This window comes from Macrosteles quadrilineatus, unplaced genomic scaffold (genome assembly GCF_028750875.1).
Source record: "Macrosteles quadrilineatus isolate MER2022 unplaced genomic scaffold, UCM_ALF_1.0 Scaffold_6__1_contigs__length_79288215, whole genome shotgun sequence".
Taxonomy (NCBI): Eukaryota; Metazoa; Arthropoda; class Insecta; order Hemiptera; family Cicadellidae; genus Macrosteles; species Macrosteles quadrilineatus.
In genome coordinates this window covers 527,391-551,610 of record NW_026542599.1, presented here as the reverse complement: position 1 = coordinate 551,610, position 24,220 = coordinate 527,391, and the positions used below count along the sequence as shown (strand labels likewise).

At 37.0% G+C, this 24,220-nt stretch overlaps 2 protein-coding genes across 2 annotated transcripts; both read left to right on the top strand.

The window, feature by feature from the left end:
* The first annotated feature begins 669 nt into the window (after positions 1 to 669).
* On the top strand, positions 670 to 6,682 carry LOC128996449 (proteasome subunit alpha type-4-like). Its single transcript, XM_054421785.1, has 7 exons — positions 670 to 828; positions 2,133 to 2,175; positions 2,846 to 3,008; positions 3,765 to 3,931; positions 4,611 to 4,741; positions 5,435 to 5,558; positions 6,487 to 6,682. The coding sequence occupies exons 1-7, from the start codon at positions 826 to 828 to the stop codon at positions 6,627 to 6,629; spliced, it is 774 nt and encodes a 257-aa protein (XP_054277760.1). The 5' UTR covers positions 670 to 825; the 3' UTR covers positions 6,630 to 6,682.
* Positions 6,683 to 9,984: 3,302 nt separating this feature from the next.
* Positions 9,985 to 22,871, top strand: LOC128996733 (ATP synthase subunit alpha, mitochondrial). Its single transcript, XM_054422183.1, has 11 exons — positions 9,985 to 10,118; positions 11,340 to 11,453; positions 13,740 to 13,853; positions 15,414 to 15,610; positions 16,276 to 16,419; positions 17,683 to 17,806; positions 18,508 to 18,702; positions 19,331 to 19,480; positions 19,942 to 20,106; positions 20,871 to 21,133; positions 22,347 to 22,871. The coding sequence occupies exons 1-11, from the start codon at positions 10,053 to 10,055 to the stop codon at positions 22,459 to 22,461; spliced, it is 1,647 nt and encodes a 548-aa protein (XP_054278158.1). The 5' UTR covers positions 9,985 to 10,052; the 3' UTR covers positions 22,462 to 22,871.
* The last annotated feature ends 1,349 nt before the right edge of the window (positions 22,872 to 24,220 follow it).

Sequence of the window (24,220 nt, the reverse complement as noted above, 5' to 3'; positions counted from 1 at the left end):
AAATAAAATATTTGTTATCATATCTTCTTTAATAATGAGTTGACAGATTGAAATTCAGGCATGATGAGCGTGTAGTGTTACTTAAGCAAAAGCACACTAGTGCAAAATTAAAACCGAACCTATTTACTGTGGATGGACATGGGAATACACATTCGTATTCACCTTCATGAATCAGAGAGATCCACGGATCCATCAAAGGCATGGGAAACATGTATTCATGGCAAAAAGTTGCTGCTAATGAAGAACTTTACCATTTTCGATAGCTGACCCCTAAAGTGGAACAATCTAAAAGATTGTTCAACAATCTAAAAAATCTAAAAGAGTTATGTTTTAATATGCTCATACACGGAGTTAAAGGCGGCCGTGGTTCATATGAGAAATAAGACATTTTTCATTATCCATGATCGATTTTGGTATCGCAATCTCAGCTACAATTTGAAATTTGACCCAGTGATTTCAAATAACTAAGATGAAACTCTAGTTAATCATTCCATTGGTCCATTGGTGTTTTTTTTACAAAAGACCAATAAGAATAACTCTATAATCAATGCTGCTATATTTTATTTATCGATAAAAACTAGTAGGCTACTCTGTGTGCTGTGAGTTGCCATGAAAATAGTTATGCTATGCACTTAATGATTTTGTCGTGACTGACTAGGTTATGTTAGAAATTTTCCCAACCAAACTTGCCGATTCATTTTGTCAAATTGTTACTTGAATTAGCTCTAAAATTAACTTTTTTAACACAACATTCTACTGAGTTACTGTAGTGGTTGTTTGCTGGTTTATTATTGTTAGTGTATACGTTTCCTTTACATACAAATAATGGTGAGTTATTAATACTAGGATTATTTATGTTTGTATCTTATGAGACAAGCTATGCTAAACCTGATCCTATGGTTACTTTTAATTTATTGTTACAAAGGTTTAAGTTACTTGAACCAATTTGACTTACCTATGGGTTATTCAAACCAATACCTATCGGTATGGTTCATTTAGTAGAATGGTTCATAAATAACTTTTAATTATTTTACCCAATTAACTTAACTAACTTATTGTTAGGCTACTCAAATCATGTGGAAAAATGCTACATAGACAGGCTAGGCTACACATCTTTATAATTTGTATTACATATGGAGCCAAGGTCTTTTAAAAAAAAAAAACGACCCTTCCTAAAGCCCTAGTGAAAAGGACACTATCGCTGGCCAGGCCTGGAAGTTTAATCACCTTATTCATGTGATATTTCGACCATAATTGAAGCAAAACTAATGAATACTAGAGTAATCCTTGCTGTATGCATGGATGCCCCCAAAGGGGAGGTAACTGCTCGGTGTTGGTATCAGCTTTTCAAGTAGGCCATAGTCATGGACGCCTGGTAAGCGCCAGCCCCTTAGGGGGAGCCTCCAGTGACATTCCTCCATCCAGGTTGGTCGGGTGTTTAGCTCTCGGAGAGGTGGAAGTGCGCCATCAATCTCCCATCTACCTGTGACTATGGTTCTTTGGGCTTCGGCCTGCTTGCTCTGTGCGACCAGCATTCTGTGTGGCATATCCTCGACTTTGGAAGTAGCCTTTCCTGGAGGTGAAATCAGGCAAGTACCCGTAAGCTCACGGGGACACTCTAGGGGAGCGTAACTTTCCGCAGTGTGAGGGCAACGGCTGGGCGCACTCCATCAGCCAATCCCTGTCTCTGAGACCTGGAAGGTATGGTTATCTAGAGTGTGGGGAGTTCTCCGTGGAACATCAATTGAGCAAAGGGTGTCGCCACCTTTGGTGGATAGGTTCATCCGGGTGGGACCCACTTCTATTCCTGCCTCCTTTCGGGAAACCCTGATGGCCTGGCAGTGATGTTGGGCTTGACGGGCAAACGAAGTAGATCGGGTGCTGGGTTCAAAGCCCGCTGGGGGTGTTCAGGGATCTATCGCCTTGGTCACCTCTGGTTTCCCAGCAACTGGGTAAGGCCTCGATCGGGTAGTGGTGTAAATAGGTGGTTGGGGTTCCCCCCATCAGCTTGCTGGTGGTCCCTTTCTTCCTGGCTTTGATGGCGGGTTCTGCCTGTCAGGGATTGGATAGGCTATACCTATCTAGGATTAACTTAACTTAGGCTACCTCTGAATACTACATTTTGTTTTCAGGCTAGACGGTATGATACTAGAACAACAATATTCTCACCGGAAGGTAAGTTTTGCCGTTATTCATTAATAACATATCTTAAAGTATGTAGAGCAGCAGCCAGTATAATGATAGTAACTTAAGTTCCGTTTGATTAAGTTATATGGCCTCACCTAATTGCAGGCAAGGTTTGATACTTTCTAAATGCTTAAGGCAACTGTTTGTTTGTCTTCAGGATATAAGAATAAGTATGGGCCCTACTTAATTGCCATTGACCATGTACAGAACGGAATAGGCATTGTCAAGTTGCATAAAAACAAGCATAAGTTAAATACATGCTTATATGCTATAGTTGATGCTTATGGAATCGAAATAAGCACTCTGCCACTTTGACTAAGTGTAGGCCTAATTCTAAACTAAGTTAGTAATTAACATTGTAGCCTATCTTTATTTCAGAAGAGTTATTGTTTTTCTTGAGATGTTTGGCCTATTAAACAATTTAGGTAGGCCTACCGGTATTTTTGGTTTTGGTTAAGTCAAGTTTTGAAATCAAGATTAGGTTAGATAAGATGTGCAAGATTTTAAATTGTGCATCTATTGCTTGCTGTTTTCTTCGGGAACAATGTTAAGTGTATCATGCAATATTAAGGTGTAAGTTACATTGCAATAAGTACTTTTTTCAAAGACAATCTAATAATAAGTGATAAAAACGTTAAACTAATTTCTGTTAATGCAGGAAGGTTATACCAAGTGGAGTATGCCATGGAGGCTATCAGTCATGCAGGAACTTGCCTCGGAATACTTGCAAATGATGGGATTCTTCTGGCGGCTGAGCGTAGAAACACAAACAAGCTTCTTGATGAAGTATTCTTTTCAGAGAAAATCTATAAACTTAATGAGTAAGTGGGGCCTACCTAATGACAATTATTTCATAACCGACAAGGGCTGGTTGTAAACTAAGGCCCAAAGAGTTACAGCCCACTAAGTTAGCCTACTATTCTAGTCAGCCCCAACCTCTACAAACTTATTACAATTAGTTTCATTGTCATAGCCAATATCAATGTACAAAATCAATTTAACAGTGTACTGTAAGAAAATCTATATCCCCGTCAAGTACAAATCACATCTTGTGAACAGACTTTTGTGGGTTGGCATAGTTGGCTAACCTCTAGCCTACTGAAATTTATCAACAGTTGAGGGATGTACGAAGTACATTTAGAGGGACGTTTATGGACGTAAAAAATTGTCAATTCTAGTTACCTGAATTTTCCTATAAATCCATTGACTAGTCGCCCTATCGTTCAAATCTAGAATCGTGAGCTATATAACAAAACAATCTAATGAAAGTTAGGCCTAATAACTAATTGGCTCTAGGATATCCAATAAATCACTATTATTCTGAAATCTTTAAATCAATCCAAAGGAATGTGGCTTTTAGATTCTGGATATCCTCAAAAAAGTACTGTGGTCCTGAACCTAGGACTTGCTGTGGTTATTAGAATTTATTCTTACCTGAATAAGTTAAATGTTTGCTTAAATGAAGTATCCAATTGACGACTGAAGCATTGGTGTTTTTAAAACATAATCAACGTTTATTATTGCCATCTATTCACAACAATGTTTAGGCCTACAACTAATTCTCATGACTGCCACAGTGATATGCTGTGCAGCGTGGCCGGTATCACATCTGATGCCAACGTGTTGACCAGTGAGTTACGACTGATTGCTCAGAGATACCAACTGCAGTATGGCTGCAGCATCCCGTGCGAACAGCTGGTCTCGTCTCTGTGTGATGTCAAACAGGCTTACACTCAGTTTGGAGGTTAGTTTGTGCCAGGAAATGTTTGGCGGTAAGGTAGATCCACTGATCGTCATGTAGATTATTCCTCTAGCTCAAACTGCTTGATAGCAATAGCTTAGTAAACAAATCACTTTTAATCTGCTGTAGTACAGACATTTAAGGTAGGTACAGCCTTTGACTATAATAGAGAAAAATGTCCCATCCTTAGAATGCACATCGCTACGATATGGCCTTATCGCCTTATTGTAGACCTACTGACATGATTGTGTGTCAACAATTTAAACCAAATCAAACTATAGCCAACTTTATTCATGGATTAGGCTTTGAATGGCAAAAGTATCCTCTACATCATGAATATGAATAAGTTGTACCGTACTTTTGTTAGAAATGACTAAAAGTTAGGCCTATGTGTTCAAGGAAAATAACTATCATCAGTGGCTTGATAGGTGCAAATTATTTTTATGCTGAAACTGGCTACAAATATTAGCATGGAAAATGTACGTTTTCTTCAGGAGTAACTTAAGATTGTATGCATTGATAATCAAGGTTTCTACATTTATTATTACATTACATTTCTGAAGGAAAATTCAGTTAGGAGACTCAAAGGATTAAGAACTTTGGTTTTATAATAACATTCAAGGTAGTGTTAAAAACAAACAGATTCAAAATACCAAAAACTTTAGAAGCTTGTTTTGTGTAGGCAAGAGGCCCTTTGGCGTATCCATCCTGTACATGGGCTGGGACAGTCATTATGGATACCAACTCTACCAGTCCGATCCTAGCGGCAACTACAGCGGATGGAAGGCAACTTGTATTGGCATGAACAGTGCGGTCAGTATACTTGATCAGCATTTTATCTTTGTCACCCTCAGCTTTTTTGTCTGTGTAAACCAAGATTGTTAATACAAATTTTACTTCTTACCGATTTTATATATTTGATCAGTTAGGTTTATTGTCGTACCTTAGCCTATGTTGAATTTTGCCTTCAAATTTGGCTTTAAAAGCAAGTAGAAATTCTAAGTTGTGTTTCAGCATTAAAATGTTGAAAAATTAGATGTGTTTGACTTCAGAATTGAGAAAGGTTTAATACCAACAAATGTTAAATGTGCACAAATAGCTGTCATAGATACAGTTTAAAGTTTCATGAAATTTAGTTGCACTTGCACTTACAAAGTAAATAGGCTTCAATAAATACATCGCATGCTGTGTAACCTTAGAATCTGGGCATTTTTCTGTGGTATTTCAGGGATTGAAACCTAACGGCAATTTCACATTGAACCACAATTAATTGCATTCTTTGTTTAAATGTATGGAATAAAGCAAATTCTTACAAGTTACCTAAAACCGTGTGAATTTGTCAATCAGCACACTGTTGTGTTCTTTTTTTTCTAACAATATTTTTTTTTTGCCTTGGGATGTTTTAAATCAAAAACAGCAGCCTACTCACTTTGTTGGGGTCTCCAAAATGACACTATAAATAGGCCTACCCATTGTTATTAATTCCTTACATTCAATTATTTTCAGGCCGCAGTGTCGAATTTGAAGCAAGAGTATAAGGAAGGCGAGACCTCCCTGGACGAGGCGAAACTATTGGCCATCAAGGTGCTCAGCAAAACTCTCGATATGAACAAGTTGACTCCCGACAAAGGTACGTACTAAAAATTAAGCTACGTACGTTAAATCAGCTTAGGTAGGCCTATGTTTCCACTTACAAAAGTCCCTAGAGAGATTTGAACCTAGGCTAGCATTGTACAAATTAAAACAACCCAACTTACATCCTCAGGCACAAGTGCATAAAATACAGGGTCTACTTTTTGATGGGTACCTAGTTTTAACATGAACCAAAATTGTTTATTATTTATATCACACTTTCATATTTTAAACAGTCAAATGAATAAATAGAACCGTAGCTCAAATTCAATTATTGGGGAATGAGCTGGTCTAGTCATAGAGCATGGGACTTTGGTCCCAGACGTCCTGGATTCAAATTCTACCAATGACCAATAGATTTGAACTAATTGTTGCGCATACCTAGTCTGAAGTAATTGTTTAAACGGATCCGGGCTGGATCTTACATCCTAGGATTTGAAGGTGGTACACATATGTTTATTATATTGTTGAGTATCAATAATATGCTTGGTTGATAGATTTATTAATGTATCTGCTAATAATATGGACTGAAAGGTAAAAGATTTTGTTGAATTCAGCTATCCTTGTACTATTGAAGCTTTATAGACCAAGTTTAAAAATACATTAAGACTAAGCCTATTTTAACCTTTACTTGAATTAATTAATTAAATTATTATTATTAATTACTTAACTCTCAAGCGGGCGCTTGTGGAGTTTTCCTTCCCACTTGTAGTTTTTGTTAAAATAATTATGCCTAATAAGTGTCTGCAGTCGTGTCCGGCTCCATACTTCACGCACCTCATCCCAGGAATGAATTTTTTACCATAAATTTGTTCATTAAATCAATAATGAATTAATTGATGCAATAACTTGTGATTTAATCTTCTCTTAATTCAAGCAAATAATAACAAATCATGATTCTTCTGATGACAAATGTTTTGTTGCAGTTGAGTTGGCGACTCTAACCAGACAGAACGGCAAGACAGTCACTCGTATTCTGCCAGCTAATGAAGTGGAGACTCTGATTGCGGCTTACGAGAAGGCAGAAGCTGAGGCTGAAGCAGCCAAGAAAGAGAAGCAGAAGAGTTAAACTAACTGTTGAAACAATTTTTCATCTATTTAATAAATATATTTCTTAATTTCTATGATTTTTGTTATTGGCTCTATGCTTTACAGCCCCATTGCAATGAATTAAGCTGACTCAGTTGCGAAACATATACACAGATAATAAAAAAGTGTAATTTCACTTTTAGACTCTTTAAACTCAATCAATCAGGGCTGAGGGCTGCTTTAATAAATTGGTCTAAAGCCCAATGAGCCAAAGCCCAGGGGGGCAAGAGGTTTTAGTTTTAAGTTGAGGAAAAAGCCTGAATTTGAGGCCTATTGACGTTCAATTTTACAAAGTTTATTACAAATGTCTAACAAAGGCAGCTTATACTGTGGGTCCACAGACCATATTGGCAGCGAGAAAAAATGCAACACTGTAGTAGACCAACAAACTACACGGAACACTGGAATAAGCTCTTAGGTTGCTAACCAGTCAATAAATGGTTCACATCCGCCATATTTGAATTTACAATCTACATCCAGTTATATGCTGTACACACAAGGCTAAATAGAAAATGTTTTTTGTTTAAGGTGTAAAATGTTGATAACAGTTTTTTTTATCGTTAATACATGCATAAAAAACAGATGTCTCAGTGCTACAAGAAAATAGTTGTTTCTGTTTTCATTACCTAAGATAGCTGGATATGTATAATGGACCAGCCTGCCTATACTGTTGAGGCTTTATAAGCACTATTAAACTGTACGATATTCTCAAATTTGATTTTTTTTTCTTTTAAGTTAAAACAAACAAGAAATAAAAGCTGTGGATAAGAGCGGTAGGTTTGTACAGATCTTGCCTAATTTAAAGACGGAGGTCGGTGGACTGACATGACATACCAATAATGAGTACACGTTCTAGAGAGTTCTATATAGTTTGTTAAGACCAACCAACATATTAAATCATCATACACCATAGTACCAAAACACAATAATCCTGTATAATAGGCAAACATGTTTCTTGAAAACTGAAAACCATATTTCTCAGCTTGTGTGCATCGCAGGGAAAATATGCATACATAGAAAGATATTTTCCTGTAGGTGTGCAGAATCTCTGTATAAATTGAAATTGGCTCAAAAAATGAATTTAAAAAAATGACCTTGGGCATTATGGGTTGCCATGCTGGTGATGAAATAATAACGAAATATAAACAAAAAATCAAAAGAAATGGGAGAAATTCCAATCACATGTCTTTTTTACAGCGTGGGAGTAAAAGAGAAGTTTGCACTATAAATATTTTTGGTTGAGTTTTCCACCACGAGGCGACCTCTAGTAAAACAGAAAAAAAAACTCTATGTAGGTGGGTTCAGAATCTGAATGAATTTCCAAGTGGAGGTAAAACAATTGTAAATAGATAGCTTTGTACAGCATGTTGGCATTCAAGTGCACACCACAAGCTTATTTAGAAATTTTAAAAATGGGTACTTGAGGCTTTACAATGCCAAAACCATCTGTTAATATAAAAATTAAGCATGAATCTAAGTAAGAATTGTGAAGGTGTTCCTCACAATTCCACAACTCCAGCAGTACCTCATTGATAGGCCTTACAAGATTGACTTTAACTTTCTAGAGGAGCATACCTACCAACATTAAAGACTCGAGTTTGCTCACTTCCAATAGTCCTTAAGGTTCCTGTTTACAGACAGGATATTTGGCAATCAATCTTGCAGATTGTTGAGAAGACGCTGGATGTTGGCAGAGAAGTAAGATACAGAGTAATAAATGGTATCGAGCACCAATAGCTGATGGTGTCTAGAGCAAATTATATTTGTCATCCCCTTCCGCTTTCCTCTCCCTATCACTGTCTTGTACTACAGCGCTCACGCTGTAGGAAGACCCTGTGTGCTACAAATTATCATCCCATTGACTTTAAGATACCGAAGGAAGGTATGGTATAAATAAATGTTCTATTGATAGTCAAATCATTCGTATATCCCAATATTTGTTGGTATTTTTTGGAAGACACCTTGAAAGAAAGTTCTGGGAAGGTGACACATTCTTAAGTTAAAATTTTTTTACTGAGAATAAGAAATGCATAAAAAATAAAATGTATAACCTCTTACATGGGCGTCCATCCGAATTTTTCAATAGAGAGACTGGAGGGGACTGGGTTAGTATGCAATTGGAAATGCCCCCTAGTAAAGAAGGGGGCCCGAGGGTTCCGCGCACAAATTTAAGTGTGCAGAGTAGTAATACCATGCACCGATATGTAAAGTTAAGGTTTTTTGTTAGTTTTATCATTTAATCTGAATGACATTGTATTTTACTTTTGACGTGACCTTTGCATGTATATTATGTCTCTTTGATTAAATACCAAAGCTCTCAAGTTTGATTATTAAAGGTCTCTTTGAGTTATTGAGTTACCACAAAATGTTTCATTCAAAACATTTTTGTACCTAAATTTACCTCGCAAACTAATTTTTTTACATGTTTAACCTGCAAAAACATGGTTAACCTTAACACATATTGATTGGACGCCCATGTCTGAAATTTATGACATTTTATTTTACAGTATCATACAAGCATTAAAACAATTATGATTTAAAAACTTATTTTTAAACTGAAATTTCTTAAATGAAAATAAAGTAATAAAATAAAATAAACTATAAAATAAAATAATACCGGTAGGATAGTTATAATATTATAAAAAATAAACAATTATAATAACTATTAAAACTAAAAGTATAAACGAGGGTACTGGTAGTGATGTATTATTTTAATCTAAAATATTTAAAAATTGGATTATAATTTTACTTTAGTTTCAAATTGTGTAATTAAGACTAGTGTCACTGTTGCTCGAATTCGAGCAATTGCAAATTATTACAGGAGTTATTTTAAAACGAATAACAGTCATAATTTACGATGACAAAAGACTCAACTCAAAGTCAATTTTTTATAAGGATAACATGCTGGGATCTTTAAAAGCCACTGGGGCAGAGCCGAAGGGACTTTTTCAAAAATGTAAGGTCAGTTTGCAAAAAATACACACCAAGACAAACATTTTGGTTTATAATATGTGGGGTTAAATCTTAAAATTAAAACAAAAAACCTTATTGTTTACAAAGTTTTATCTAATAGTCATTAAGCAATAATCTAGGCCTATCTATATTATTGATAGATAGATTAGGTATTTGAAATTGGCGCTCTCCATAGCCTCTGACCCAAACCACAGTCTACTTTTTTGAGACCATGTAATTTTTATAAGTATCTCAAATAATATAACAAAACAAAAATGATTAGAATAAAACGAATTTTTAAAGATTTAAATAAATATTTTGCCTTAAAAATATCATTATTTACTAATTTTAGAGTAAAAGAAGGGATTTCATTTCATCCCATTGCATTCTGGGATCAGCCGATTCGTCGTCTGTTCTCCACCTCTTTCATCGTGTAAAGGCCGTAAGAAAAATGTCTCAACTCTCGATTCGTTTGGCTTCTGCTTTGGCAAAGCAGTTGTCCGTAGCAGTTCCACAGGTAATTTACTTATTTATTTATTTATATATATAATTAACCTGTTTTACTTTACATAAAACGAGTAGTTGCACTTTTTCCCAATCTTGAAAATTCCGACTTGTCGGGTCACCTTTGAGCGAAGGGCAACCATTTGCCCGCACGGCTCCTACTACAAATTTGATAAGATAAACGCAATTTTTGATCGCATGATTTAAAACGAAGCATCATTAAATCGAATCTAATTAATTTGAGAATATATTATGCAAGACTCTTAAACCTATTTCATGTTTGGTGAGAATTTTTAATTCTGGAAAAGGGCACAGGCCTAGCCTATCTTTGTTACTAAGATAGATTACTCCTAATCTATGTTTAAACGTAGTCCTGGTTTATTTGAACTGCATTTTTGTCAGGTTAAGTTATTAAATGTAATAATAATCTGTAAGGTCTAGTGGGCCTAGCAATCACTAACTTATTTACAAATCAAATTTTGACCTTCCCTGCCTTTGCTAGGGCAGGGCTTTAAGGGCTTACTTAATCTACAAAGGAGTAATATAAAGATGATACTAGCTTATGGGTCAACCGTGCGCTTTTAGCTCCGGAATTTTGGGGTGAAAATGTAAGTTACCAAGCAAGGAAGAGCTTGAATGGCCTCATTAACTATTGTAAGTACGGTACCTAGAAGTTGTAGCCCTCAGGGTCTCGCTGTAGTATGTGATGGTGAGGAGCAAAGGAGTGCAGAAAAGGATGACGAATACAAATTGCTCCTTCCACCTCATTTTAGGTTAATCTGTTGAAGGTCATTCATTACTAAGTAACTTACCTACAATATTTTATTTACAAGGACTAATACTGGTAACTTATAGACTAACTTAAGAATAAGACTTACAGTACTTGAAGCTTGGTCATTATTATTGTGTACTGGCAGCAGCTGCAGCCTTGATGTGTTCAGTTGAATTGCAGTGTAACTTATAAGTTTAGCAAAAACATAACTTAACTTAGGCCTACGTTATAAAAACAGGAAACTTACAAGACTTTCAAAACGAGCAATAAGTCTCAGGTTTAAGTAAATTCAAGTTAATCTATTCTGACTTACTTTGTTTAGCCTTAACTTAGCCTAACTTAATTATAAGGATGCACTAACTTTCAACTTAGGCTATAAATAATTTAACTTAATTGACATAGGCCCTATGCGGCTTAAAAATTACTAAGGACCAGTTATTAGTTGAATTGTTTGTATCGCAGGTAGCATGGCCAACCACACAGGTCGCCAGCCGCAAGCTGCATGTGTCCTGCAGTCAGCGCGCAGCAGAGATCTCGTCCATCCTGGAGGACCGCATCCTGGGAAATGCCCCCAAGGTATTAAGAATTAAGAGAAGATGCCTATTTCATGTCTAGGTTAGGTAAATTTAACTTAATAAGTTTTTTAAGCAGTAGCCTACGATAGAGCTGTAGCGGTGCCATATTCGTACGGTGATTTAAAAGTGCAATGTAAGTAAATACAAGCGACCACACTTAAGCGTTGCGAGCGGTGGTGGTATACCGTCCGTATCACCGCACCGCTCAGATGGAAATTGTGAAAAACGAAAGCGCTAGAATGCTCTTGTTGTCACGGCTGGACACCGACTGATTTGCCGAGTGCACACGCACCAAAATGTATTTGGTGCGCGCCTAGTGGCGTCAGAACAAAACATACTTTACTTTCTGGATAGCCTTAACTAATAACACACCACACTTCACTGCACACTCATAAGTGAGGACAAAAAATTGCTCTACTCTGTAGTCACCGCTCCGTTGTGAATGCCTCAGCGGGTACTATGAAACTGCCCCGATATTTTAGGTATATTTTAAATGATGAAACTGCCCCGCTCATTACAGAGCATCAAGAACGGCCGTCTCGCCATACCTGTTAAATGCTGAAATTGCCCCGAGCGGCCAGCCAGGTAGCTGCCACGGGTCTGGGGAAAAAGGGAATTATTGTTGTCCCTGCGTTCTGTCAGTGGCTGCAGTCTTCTAATAACTACCACCAATATCAGGAATTACTAGCTTATTTAAGGTTAGGTTTGGTTAGATTAGGAATTGGTACAGAAACAATTGTGACTTGGCAGGAAAAGCAGTCGACGGCAGTTTTAGAAGACTGCAGTCACTGACAGGACACAGGGACAAAAATAATTGCCTTTTTTCCCCAGTCCCGTATCGACTACCTGGCCGGGCGCTCGGGACAATTTTAGACATTCTAGTCTTGCAAGGCGACCCTTCCTAATCCTCTTTAATGAGCGGGGCAGTTTCATGTTTCAAAAGTACCTACCTTAAATGTCAGGGCAGTTTCACTACGCCCGCCTCAGCAATACCGCCGCGGCGGTGATGGTGGATGAGGGAGTGGAAAAAAACACGTGGATACCGCCACCTCCATCCATGGTCTGCCATGGTGTGTGCAGACCTTTTAATATTTATTTTTTACTGTTGGGTTCTTATTGTTGTCTTAAATGTATAGCTACGCTAAGTTAGTGTCACATAACTTTTAAAGTTTATGTGCATGACTTAATTAAGTTAGGCCCCTACTGTATACATTGGAACCTCGATAACAAGACCCTCAATAACAAGTTGTCCTTGATAACAAGTGTCATTTTATCCCCTAGAATCCCTTAGAATTTATTTTACCCCTAATCACATGTTATTGCAAACCTCGATAAGAAGTCAACCTTGATAACAAGTCTTATTTATAAATCCCCATGAGAGTCTTGTTATCAAGGTTCTATTGTACTTTATTAAGTTTATTCCATGCATGGTTTGAACAAACAAACCTGCAGAACTCGAATCCACTTCATAACCAATGAACTTACCTATGGTAGGCTACTTTTCCTTCTAACTTGATGTTAACTACTTTAGCTCCCAAATATCATCATCTGATGACCACTGGTAGCATCTGGTTTTACGTTGTAAAATCAAGAAAGCCATAGCCTAGTGTAGAGCTCAACTATGTAGTCCTATAGCCAGTTAGCGGGTCAGTCAGCAACTTAGCGTGATCTTTACACTAAAAGTAAAGACTAACGAATGCAGCGATTTTGTGGGTTTGTGTTCTTGTGTTACCTCATAAAATTTACTCAATTTTTTAATTACTTCTTAATCAGCATTTTGTAGGCATACGCAAAAATGGTATTCAATTTAGGGAAAGAAAATAAAAATATGTCCAATAAGTTAACACTTGAATCATTGTAGGCTATATTTAAACACTTATACTTATACTTTCAAGACGGTAAATACTTATTTAAATGATAAAAGCTTAAGTGGTTACCTAATCGATTTTGATTGGACACTCTAATTAATTATGACAAGGCCCAATAGGCTTCATTCACTTATTGTAGTGTCCAATCGAAACTGAGCACCACTTATCATGTTTTTATATGTATATACCATCTTGTGAGTTAACTGTTTAAGTTAGGTTTAAATTACTTAAGTTATTTATGCTAAGTTATAAGCTATAGTTAGATATAATTTTTTTATTTAGTTCAGTTTTGTACTGCACAGACCACCCTATGCTTGTTTCCACAGGTCTTTGAAGGCCTTGTGGACTGGCAAATTCAATTAAGTAGGCTTTACTTTGACTACCCTAACCTAAAATGTTAACTCGGAGTTTATTTACAGGCTGATTTGGAAGAGACTGGTCGTGTACTCAGCATTGGTGACGGTATTGCTCGTGTCTACGGACTCAAGAACATCCAGGCCGATGAGATGGTGGAATTCTCCTCCGGTCTCAAGGTAACACCAACACTTGTGTTTGTACAAGTGTTTATGTTTATTGTTGTGTTTTTTTGGGGGAGGGGGCATGAGTAAAATTAAAGGGTGTTATCTAGTTTATGGAGGGGGTTAAATTAAAATATTAAATATATATATATAGTACAGTGGCATAGGTTTGAAGGATTAGTGAGGATAGCAGGTTTACCTGAATGGGAGTCCAAACTGGTTTTAGAAACACACAACTTTACATTATACAAAAACATTAGAATATTTGATCCATACTGGCAGAATTTTCAACCATTCAGGTTTAAACTCATTGTGTCAAGTCAATTTTTGTTTGGAAGGCGCTGTACAGATCTTAGTACTTAACTGTTTGTATTCCTGAATTCAGATTAGATTAGGCCTAATGGTGGTTTTTACTATCCATGGTCACCCTCCCCCTATTAGCCTGGCTAATCTAGGTTCTTTTTAAGCCGCGTTTACACCGGAGTTTCAAACAAAAAGTTGCAAACTTTTATTGCAAACAGCAGTTGCAAACAGTAGTTTCAAATAAATGTTTGCAATTTTTATTTCATGATTTGTTTCCACGTTTCATGAAAATGTTTGAAATAATTTCGACCTTGATTATGACTCGCCTCGTTCTGGTTCTGATTATTCCGAGGATGTCAAGTGTCGAGGATAGCCGCGGCGGCGTGTGTCGTGTTGTCATATCAACGTAGGCCGAGACGATGCTGGGTGAACATTGGTGATTGTATGAATCATCAAATTAAAATTATTATTAATTTTAAAGATTACAAGGACTTAATTATAAGTCTTTTAATCCACATGAGACGTTATTGTTATTTTTAAATTAGACGACCTTGTCATTTGAGGTTAGTGTTAATTCATTGACAGTCAAACAGCATTTTTCCGATTATTTTAACACTGAGTCGAGACACAGGGTGGTGCGAGTGATCACGTCGTGAGTGAGAGTGGAGGATGTAGGGAAGGGGATGGCGGAGAAATGTTTCTGTTTCGTGTTTCAACGGCTCATAGTGACCGAAACTAGTGTTGCAAACAAAGAGTTTGCAACTCCCTTTGATCTTTACCGACTTCAAGTGGAAACAAAAATTTCTGTTGCAAACACTGAAAAACTGTTTGCAACAGCAAAATGTTTCGTCTAAAAATGTGCGTTTTTAGAGATGTTTGCAATTTCTGTTTGCAACTCGTGTTTCAAACTCCGGTGTAAACGCGGCTTTACAATACATTAGCCTATGCTACTTAATTGAAATTTAACGAGGTCAATGCTTGACCTATATTGACCGATGCTGTTTGTGAACCTCGACTTAGCAAAATTCATTACAAACCTAACCTTTAAGTTAGAACATTACCAAAAGTTCTTGTTGTTTTTATGCCTCATTACAACTATTAGCGACAAAGACTAGGAGAGGAAAGTATCCTCGAAATACCTACCTAACGTTACTAAATGTAACTTAACTTAAATGTTTTTATCCTCCAACCTGGATAACGTAACACACTTCAACAAAATAAAGGTTTATTAGTGGAATAGGTTTTTATGATCTTTCCTATTGTGTTACTCAGGGTATGGCCTTGAACTTGGAGCCTGACAACGTGGGAGTGGTGGTGTTTGGTAACGACAAGTTGATCAAGGAAGGAGACATTGTCAAGAGAACAGGAGCCATTGTAGACGTGCCTGTGGGTGAAGACATCTTGGGACGAGTAGTAGATGCTTTGGGTAACCCCATCGACGGCAAGGGACCCCTCAAGAACGTCACCAGGTAATGGGCTTTGTCAGGATACATTTGTCTTTTGTCCAGTCTTATTGTGTAGTCGACTTTTGTCTCTTATGGAAGCGGGGGGTTCTTCGATTATCGGAAATAATAAGTTGACTCATCAAAGCCTTTGGTTTATTATGTAGGCCTACCTAGGTCTACTCCTACTTTGAAGGACGCTTGAACTAGGTTGTATAGTTAAAACTATTTACTTGCTTATAAACTCTTGCAAACGGCTTTAAGTAATTTCATAGGCCTGAAAACCAAAATTTATTAGGCTTTATTGCAGATTAGTTTAATTTTACTTTTACCTGTATTACAAGTCTACCTGCTAAAACGTCCAAGCCCATGTTTATAAGTCAACACGTTCAATTCACAAATAATCAAACAAGACATTAGGTCCTAAAATGTTCTCTTATTATAAGTTCTAAAATATAAAGCTAATTCAGCAATTTTACTAGCAATGAGCCATTAGGCCTACTGCAGCATAATCCTAGTTCTAGATAGGCTCACTTTGGAAAGTTATAATCTGTTGGTTATTTTTTGTAAAGAAATGTATAAAAAAAATGTTAGTTCTGTTTTTGGTACTGCAATAAAATACAGGCGATTGCAATCTTTATGCATTACATGACATTGTTGGGTTTTCATTACAATGTTATGTATTGTTCCAGGGCCCGTGTAGGAGTTAAGGCGCCAGGTATCATTCCCCGTATCTCCGTCAGGGAGCCCATGCAGACAGGAATCAAGGCTGTAGACTCACTGGTGCCTATTGGCCGAGGCCAGCGAGAACTCATCATTGGTGACAGACAGACTGGGTGAGTGTCAATAGACAAACATTGGGCTGGCATGGTTTTGAAACAAAAGATGACAGTAAGCTGCCCCATCATAATTAGTTGTTTAATGTTTCACTATAATAATTTGTTTTCTTAGCAGTTGATATATAGCTGGCATTTCATTACTGTGGATGTTTTTAAGTATCCACATCTAGACAAAAGAATTAAATATCTAGACTGACAATGAAAGGTTACGCAATGTACCACTGGAGTGTGCTCGGTGTTCAATGAAATTTGCTGCTATCGTCGACTCGCCATCTCCTAGCAAACGAAATGCTACCAACGTATCAGACACACTTTTCAATATGGGTCGAGTACAAAATTCTGAAATTCTGCAATTTTAACAAAATAGACATTTTTTTATCCCCAGAAATTTTTAAAACACGAAATAACAAAACAAACTCCAACTCCCCGGATTCCAGGGAATTCCCCAAAAGCTGGCAACACTTGGCTACAACTACCAAGTTGGCATGGCAACGCTCGCTAGCGCTTGATGCTGCAGCGGTGTGCGTTGAAACTACACAGCACTCCTAGCAGTGTACGCCAGAATATATGATAACCGCAGCAATTCTGTCTATATTTAATTCTTTTGTCTATGGTATCAGCCTCTTAAGTTCATCATTGCTGTTGACAGATAACTTAGTACGGTAAATTTGGAAAAATCCTGGGAATCTAAAAATTTGGAAGACTAAGAATTCAGTGAGTTGTTGGGCCTATGTATGAATTTTGAAGTGAGTGAGAAATTCTCAAATATTCACCAATAGCCTTATTGCTGACACCTATGGCCGAGTGGTTTTTCATTTTAAACCTTGCTCTGTTGCTCCTCTTTTGATGTCGAAGAATGTTAAGTCGGATATCAGTATGTTGCCGTGCATGAAATGCTCACAGATGTTAAGATTCTGCCATAAACAGGGTTTAAAAACGAATTGAATTATAATCTAAAGAATTGATTCAATAATTAAAACTATCAAGATAGATTCTGTTATGTAGCCATATACTTTGTTGAACTAAATATGGTACTGGTAATTTAAATTTAGAGCCTGGTAAATCTGAAACTATCCTCAAATCCCATTTTACGGCTTGGAATCCCTGATAATTTAGCAGCTGGTGCTAGTGAAGAAGTTAGCATGTGTAGGCCTACCATCTCAATTATTATACCACGTTATATGTATTATTTTTATAAAGTTTTCAATACTAGCTACTAGCTGGTGTTAGTTACTAATGTTTGTATGATGTTACATGCAGCAAGACTGCTCTGGCCATTGACACCATCATCAACCAGCAGCGGTTCAACAACGCCGAGGACGAGAAGAAGAAGCTGTACTGCATCTACGTTGCCATCGGACAGAAGAGATCCACTGTGGCTCAGGTGAGTCAAAGTTGCGTGGACTAAAAATAAAGAAAATCCTTGACAATGGAGAGAAATAGACACACCATCTTCATATTGAAGTTGTAGGCTAGTTGGTTTTCAGATAAAAAAAAGACGTGGTTAAATATTGTAAAACTTGTTGTAAACTATAGCATCTTTCATGTCACATAACCTATCACAGTATTGAAATTTGAAAGAAACAAATGTCGATTTTGACAGTAGCTTGTCGGTTTCTGAGTGGCTCATTCAACTAAAGGTCAAACTCTTTTATTTTTTAGCCTGGAAAAATTGGTTAGGCCTACTATAGCTAGTCGCTGCAGATGGGATGTCTACTTCAGTATACAGTAGTCACAGACTATCCTTTAATTTTTATGGAGTCCCACAAGGATCAGTGCTTGGGCCTGTTCTATTTCCAAATTACACCTACCACAATATACTTGAAATATCTCATATTTGTAGATGACATAACACTTATAACCACCGAAGAAATTCAATGAGAGAATCAATTGAACATCTCACCAAACTGAATGTCAACAGAATAGACCCACCTTTGAAAATAGTCATAAACAACTCTAAACGCGCTCTTGTAAATTTCACTACAAAAAATACACTTAGATTTACAATATAACCTATTGTATAACCCAAAATGGTGTGAATACTAAGATTTTCAAACATCTGTTTTACATGTCTGTTGTTTGTAGATTGTCAAGCGTCTGACAGACTCTGGCTCCATGAAGTACACCATCATTGTGTCTGCCACTGCCTCAGACGCTGCCCCACTGCAGTACCTGGCGCCTTACTCTGGCTGTGCCATGGGAGAGTTCTTCCGTGACAATGGCAAGCACGCCCTCATCATCTACGACGATCTGTCCAAGCAGGCTGTTGCCTACAGACAGGTGAGTGGTTACTTATAGTGATAAGACTTGATGGTGTTCGTGACTTGAGGTGTTGAAGAAGACAATGATGTGGTTTCCAACTTTTTGGACGCAATGCGTCCATTTATCTCTCAGTCTCATTATCTTCATCTATGGGTTGATCACCCAAAGACCAGGATTTACCACCTTAATCGACTGTGGACGACTATCTCTAGAATAATTATTATGTAGATGTTGTTGAGTTCAACCTTTGAAGAATGCAGGCACCTAGTTTAACTTGTGTCTGATTAACCCTTAAGTTGTTGCCTATTTGAATTTATAAGCTTTAGTAAACTTGTTTGAAAACAATTCAAGTTACCGTATTGATAAATCAGTTTTTTTTAATTTTGCATGAAATCTCTTACATGGTTGTATAAAAATAAAAAAATCTTTGAAAAACCATCTGTATTAATTATTTTTTAAATATAATTATTTTCTGAAACTTCAAGCACCTTAGATGGAAACATCATCCTAGTTAAAAAAAATAAACACACATTAAAACTCATAGTAAATAAACTCCTTGTAACTCAAAGATATTTTGTTGGCCCAGAGTCAGTTAATATGTTCACTATCTGTTTGCATATTTTCATGTTTATACCTGGCCTGACAGATGTCCCTGCTGCTGAGACGACCCCCAGGCCGTGAGGCTTACCCTGGTGATGTGTTCTACCTCCACTCTCGTCTGTTGGAGAGAGCCGCCAAGATGAGCGAGACCCACGGTGGTGGTTCCCTCACTGCCCTGCCCGTCATTGAGACCCAGGTCAGTAGAGATCATCATGTGTCCTCGGATATTACTTGAGAGTACTTGTGAAATTTTGCTTTCTCGCCACCCTACCTTTGGGACCAAACAGGACAAGAAATGATTTTGAGATGGAACTAAATAGCTGAATAATGCAGTAAGTTCATACTGTGTAGTTGTAAATCAAACAGTAGTTTTAGTGCTCTTTTAAGGTGGTTGTAGTAGCTTACAAACAAGTTGCATGTTAAAGTATGGTAAAGATTTTTATTTTCCCTTTTTATGTGGGCTTACTACAGTCTACTACTTTTCATGTAAGATAGTAAAATGAAACTGTTTGTGACCATAACTTGAGTGATAGCAGCAAAATCATCTTTCACTGTTATGTCCAAACCCTCTTATCCAAACCTCAGTCCTTGTCCTAACATTAAGTTAGGACGTAAAAAAAGTAGCTGGATTTTTGATATTTCAACTGTATTCTCTAGGCCGGTGATGTGTCAGCCTACATTCCAACCAACGTCATCTCCATCACTGACGGACAGATCTTCTTGGAAACTGAGTTGTTCTACAAGGGTATCCGACCTGCCATCAACGTCGGTCTGTCAGTGTCCCGTGTCGGCTCAGCTGCCCAGACCAAGGCCATGAAACAGGTAAAGTTATATACCTAAGCGATTGCATTTATACAGGAAATAGCTATTTATTTAGCCTTGTTATTGAGGTTTTATTGTACATGCTTGATGGCATTTCAAATGAGTTGGTTGACATACAGTAGAAACTCCAACTATCTGAATGAATTAGGAGTGTAACTCTTTGGGATAATCAGATTTTACAGAAATTCGAGGTATTTACAGCATACAGGCCAAGTCGAGCCGAGATTTTACTAAATTGCGATCGCAAAACGAGTCTGCAAAGAGTCTGCAGAGGACGAGTATGATTTTGCGTGAATGTGAGAGACAAAGATGATGTCTACAAGACCTAGGATGATATTCAAGATTTTGCTTTTATGAAAAAAAAGATGACGAGTTTCCATGTCTGCGGGAGACGATGATGATTTCTGCAAGACCACGGAAGGTGTACAAGATTTTTCCGCAGTTGCAAAAAAAGATGATGATGTGCTAATGACCGCAAGAGACGATGGAAAAACTACAGCGAGATATTGTTTTCAAAGTCTTTAACGTCTCGATGAAGATAATGAAAGGAGACAGTATAGATTTTTACCTAAGATATCAACCTACGCAGGGTATCTCGAATATGGCAATAGTTTTAATAACTTCTCAATCCATTTTAATTGGTAATTCAGTATTTTCTGTCATGAGTAGTTTTGATGAAATAGGCTAGCTTTTGTGAATTTCTTAAATATTTTATATACATTTTAGACCAAACCCCCTTAACAATTGTGACAACATGTGCGCAGGTGGCTGGTTCCATGAAGCTGGAGTTGGCCCAGTACCGTGAGGTGGCTGCCTTCGCACAGTTCGGCTCTGACTTGGACGCAGCAACACAGCAACTGCTCAACAGAGGTGTGCGACTCACCGAGCTACTGAAGCAAGGACAGTACGTGCCCATGGCCATCGAGGACCAAGTAGCCGTCATCTACTGTGGAGTCAGAGGACACCTGGACAAACTGGACCCTGCAAAGATCACCACCTTCGAGAAGGAGTTCCTCGCCCACATCAAGTATGTCATTTGAGTTTGATTTTAATATGTTGCGGTATTATTTATAATTTATGTTCTCCAAAAGTGGGATCCATAGCTAAAGTAGGCTTGACATATTTTTTTGTAACAAGTTTATTCATGACTTTTAAGAGGTCTATAGCTCTTGGATATTCCCTATATTTCAGCTGTAGCAAAGTTCTTGAGCCTATTGTGAAGACATTTTTTGAAAAGGAATAGAGTTTAGCTAGTTTATCCGAGAAAATTCCAGGGACTAATAGATACACAATAAAAGAACGCAAAACATAACTTTGGTATTTAGGTCCTTGAATGGGACTTCTTCAGAGACTAGGTTGAAGAGAAATAGTCAAATGAATTAGCTAGCTCGGCTCATTCCTTACTACTATAATTTAAAATTTTATATATAAGCAGTCCTATTAAGTGAACACCTAAATAAAAAAATATATATATAGATTTATATATATATATATACACGTCCGTGAAAGAACTTGAGTAATTTTTGTCCGATTTTGATGAAATTTGGTTTAAATGTGTAAGGTGGGATAAACTTGAATGAGATCGCGAACCGCATGATCAGACCATGGGAACAGGGTTTTATGGGATAAAAATTGGTTTTTCTAATTTTTGGCACTCAAAACAAAAAATTTCGCAGTTTCTCGAATTTCGGTCTTTATAGACCGTTTTAAAGAGCTTAAAATAACAAATAATATAGTATATCAAAGTGTTTTTTTACGATTATTGGTAACGGAGAAAATTCTAAAAATTTTAAATTTAAAATTTCCATGTTATTCTTATGGAGAATGTTGTAAAATGTTGTAGTTTATTGATATACTTTGATCAAACTTGGGAAATTTTTTTATTTTACACTAAGCTATTAATATTTTACGAAAAAACACTCTTTATTAGTTTCCTTGTAGCAGCAAACCTAGGTACTCGTTTATCCTAATGTTATTTAAATAGATTTAATTGAAAATCAATTCAGACAAAGAGAATTTCGCTTAGTCCTGTTTGCTGCGACGGGGGTATTTGTTTGTGTCGGTGTATTTTATGTCCTTTTAATTCTTCTATGGTAAGCTAGCTGCTATCCCCCTTTAGTTTACAATTGAAAATCCTTCCCTAGAGCCTTTCCTGAACAAAACATATTAAGTAAGTAAGCTATCCTAACAATCATCCTTGGATTATCATGTTCTCTACAATGGTTCAATTTTGTTGACAGGTCGGGACACAAGGACCTGCTAGCCGACATTGCCAAGGAAGGTAAGATCACGGAAGCGTCAGACGCAAAACTGAAGGGAATCGTAACATCCTTCCTGGCTGGTTTCACCGGCTAAACAACCACCCTGCACTAGGCCTAGTAGTGAAGAGTCATGGAGAACAGACGATGAAATTGCATTTTACAACCGACCTACTGGGTCAACAGCTTAAACCAATATTTGTTTAAAGGAAATTAATTGAAAGAAGTTTTTGTTATCTTTCAGTGGTACTGCTGGAAGGTTTGCCCTGTTATTGTATTATATACACTTAAATGTTAATCGTATTATTTTCCCGTGTTCTTCAATCGACTCGAATACTCTGCGGTTTTCCATCACGCCGCTTGTAATTGTAAGAATTTTGTTATATAAAACAGTTATTAAATAGTGAGGTTTATTTTTTAATTGTTTCCTCTCTCGATCCTCGACTTATTTAAGGTGTACAAAACTATTATTTTGGATTAATAAACTTTACTGGTTTTTAACAGGAATTGTTTCCTTTTATTTACATTTTTGAACCTCATTTAACTGAAAAGTTATGTATAAAGTTTCTCTTAAAACAGCTTGAATTACTTTCATGAAAGCTAAAATTGTAGAGATAACTTAATAGCTGTACATTCATCAAGAAAGGTGCAAAAGTAAGGTTAATTATTTTGCAGACTCTTGTTAAAAAAAACTCACAAAATAAGAATAAAACAAACTTTTCCTTATAATAACAGGATTTAATTTAGGCTACATAAAAAAAAAACACATTACAAATGCACAATGTGAGCTCCATTAGAAACTGCAAATATCCAGGCAAAATTCCAACTCAGCCCGGACATTCTTTTGCATTATGGACTGCATGGCTTCTGTTATTCAATGACCTAATAATTCTTGGAGGGAAGTACACTTTGCTTTGATAAGCTCCCACAAGAAAAAACATCACATGACGTTAAGTCAGCCGTCTTGGTGACCAGCGTACCAAATGACTGTCTAAAAGACTGCATCCAATCGAACGGTCTGGCAAAACACTCAAAAACTCAAGCACTTGAATCATACTTGACATGTGGAGGAGCACCATCTAACTGGAAAACTACACCTGAAACATGTATTCGCTGAGGAATGAGCCTTTCTGGCGAGGTATTTATGTAAACGATTTTGATGAAAAAGAAAGGTCCATACACTTTACAGTAGTTGCTAAGTGCACAAAGAACATTCAGTCTAGATGAATCCATCTTGTACTTGATAAACTCTCTAATCCCTGCATTCTTATTACATTATGGTGATTCACTTGTCTTTGAGATGAAAGGTAGCCTCATCACCCAACTCTAGTCTCAGAAAAAGCCATCTTTTTCAAATAGTCTAATCATATCATGAAAAAAAAACTGCATTTTTGCTTGTCAGTAAGCTTTGTGATAACTGCAGTTTATACGGTTTTAGTCTCAAACGTTTGGACTGCAATATGTGAAGTTACCAACCAGCTTTCATTGTCGAAGTTTCTGGACTGTGCAAACTTAGCTTAGATTCTCCACAGCGTGTGAGGACAGCCAAGAAATCTTTCCGGCACACAAACATCCACTTGTCTTGAATTGCCTCACCCAACGAGCTAAGCAGGTCCGATGAGGAACCTCATTCCTAAATTTAGTTCAAAAGTTCTGCAGGTTCTGCTGAACAGCAAAAGCATTATGAACAAACTCTAAAACACAAAATACTTTTTCTTTTTTGTAGTAAGTTAGATAGTTGTTGACAGGCTTCATGGTACTCAACTAACCCACTGAGACAAAACAAAACCTTGTCAAAACAAACTTATAAACACACCCTTTCCAATGATGTAACAATCAGCTTTCCAGTGTTGTAC

Bases quoted from the DNA above. Each gene is read 5' to 3' on its own strand.
- LOC128996733 (XM_054422183.1), top strand. From the start codon at position 10,053: ATGTCTCAACTCTCGATTCGTTTGGCTTCTGCTTTGGCAAAGCAGTTG. The intron at 16,420-17,682 runs GTGAGTGTCAAT...TGTTACATGCAG, and splicing joins ATTGGTGACAGACAGACTGG to CAAGACTGCTCTGGCCATTG. The intron at 17,807-18,507 runs GTGAGTCAAAGT...TGTTGTTTGTAG, and splicing joins AGAGATCCACTGTGGCTCAG to ATTGTCAAGCGTCTGACAGA.
- LOC128996449 (XM_054421785.1), top strand. The intron at 2,176-2,845 runs GTAAGTTTTGCC...CTGTTAATGCAG, and splicing joins AACAATATTCTCACCGGAAG to GAAGGTTATACCAAGTGGAG. The intron at 3,932-4,610 runs GTTAGTTTGTGC...TGTTTTGTGTAG, and splicing joins GGCTTACACTCAGTTTGGAG to GCAAGAGGCCCTTTGGCGTA.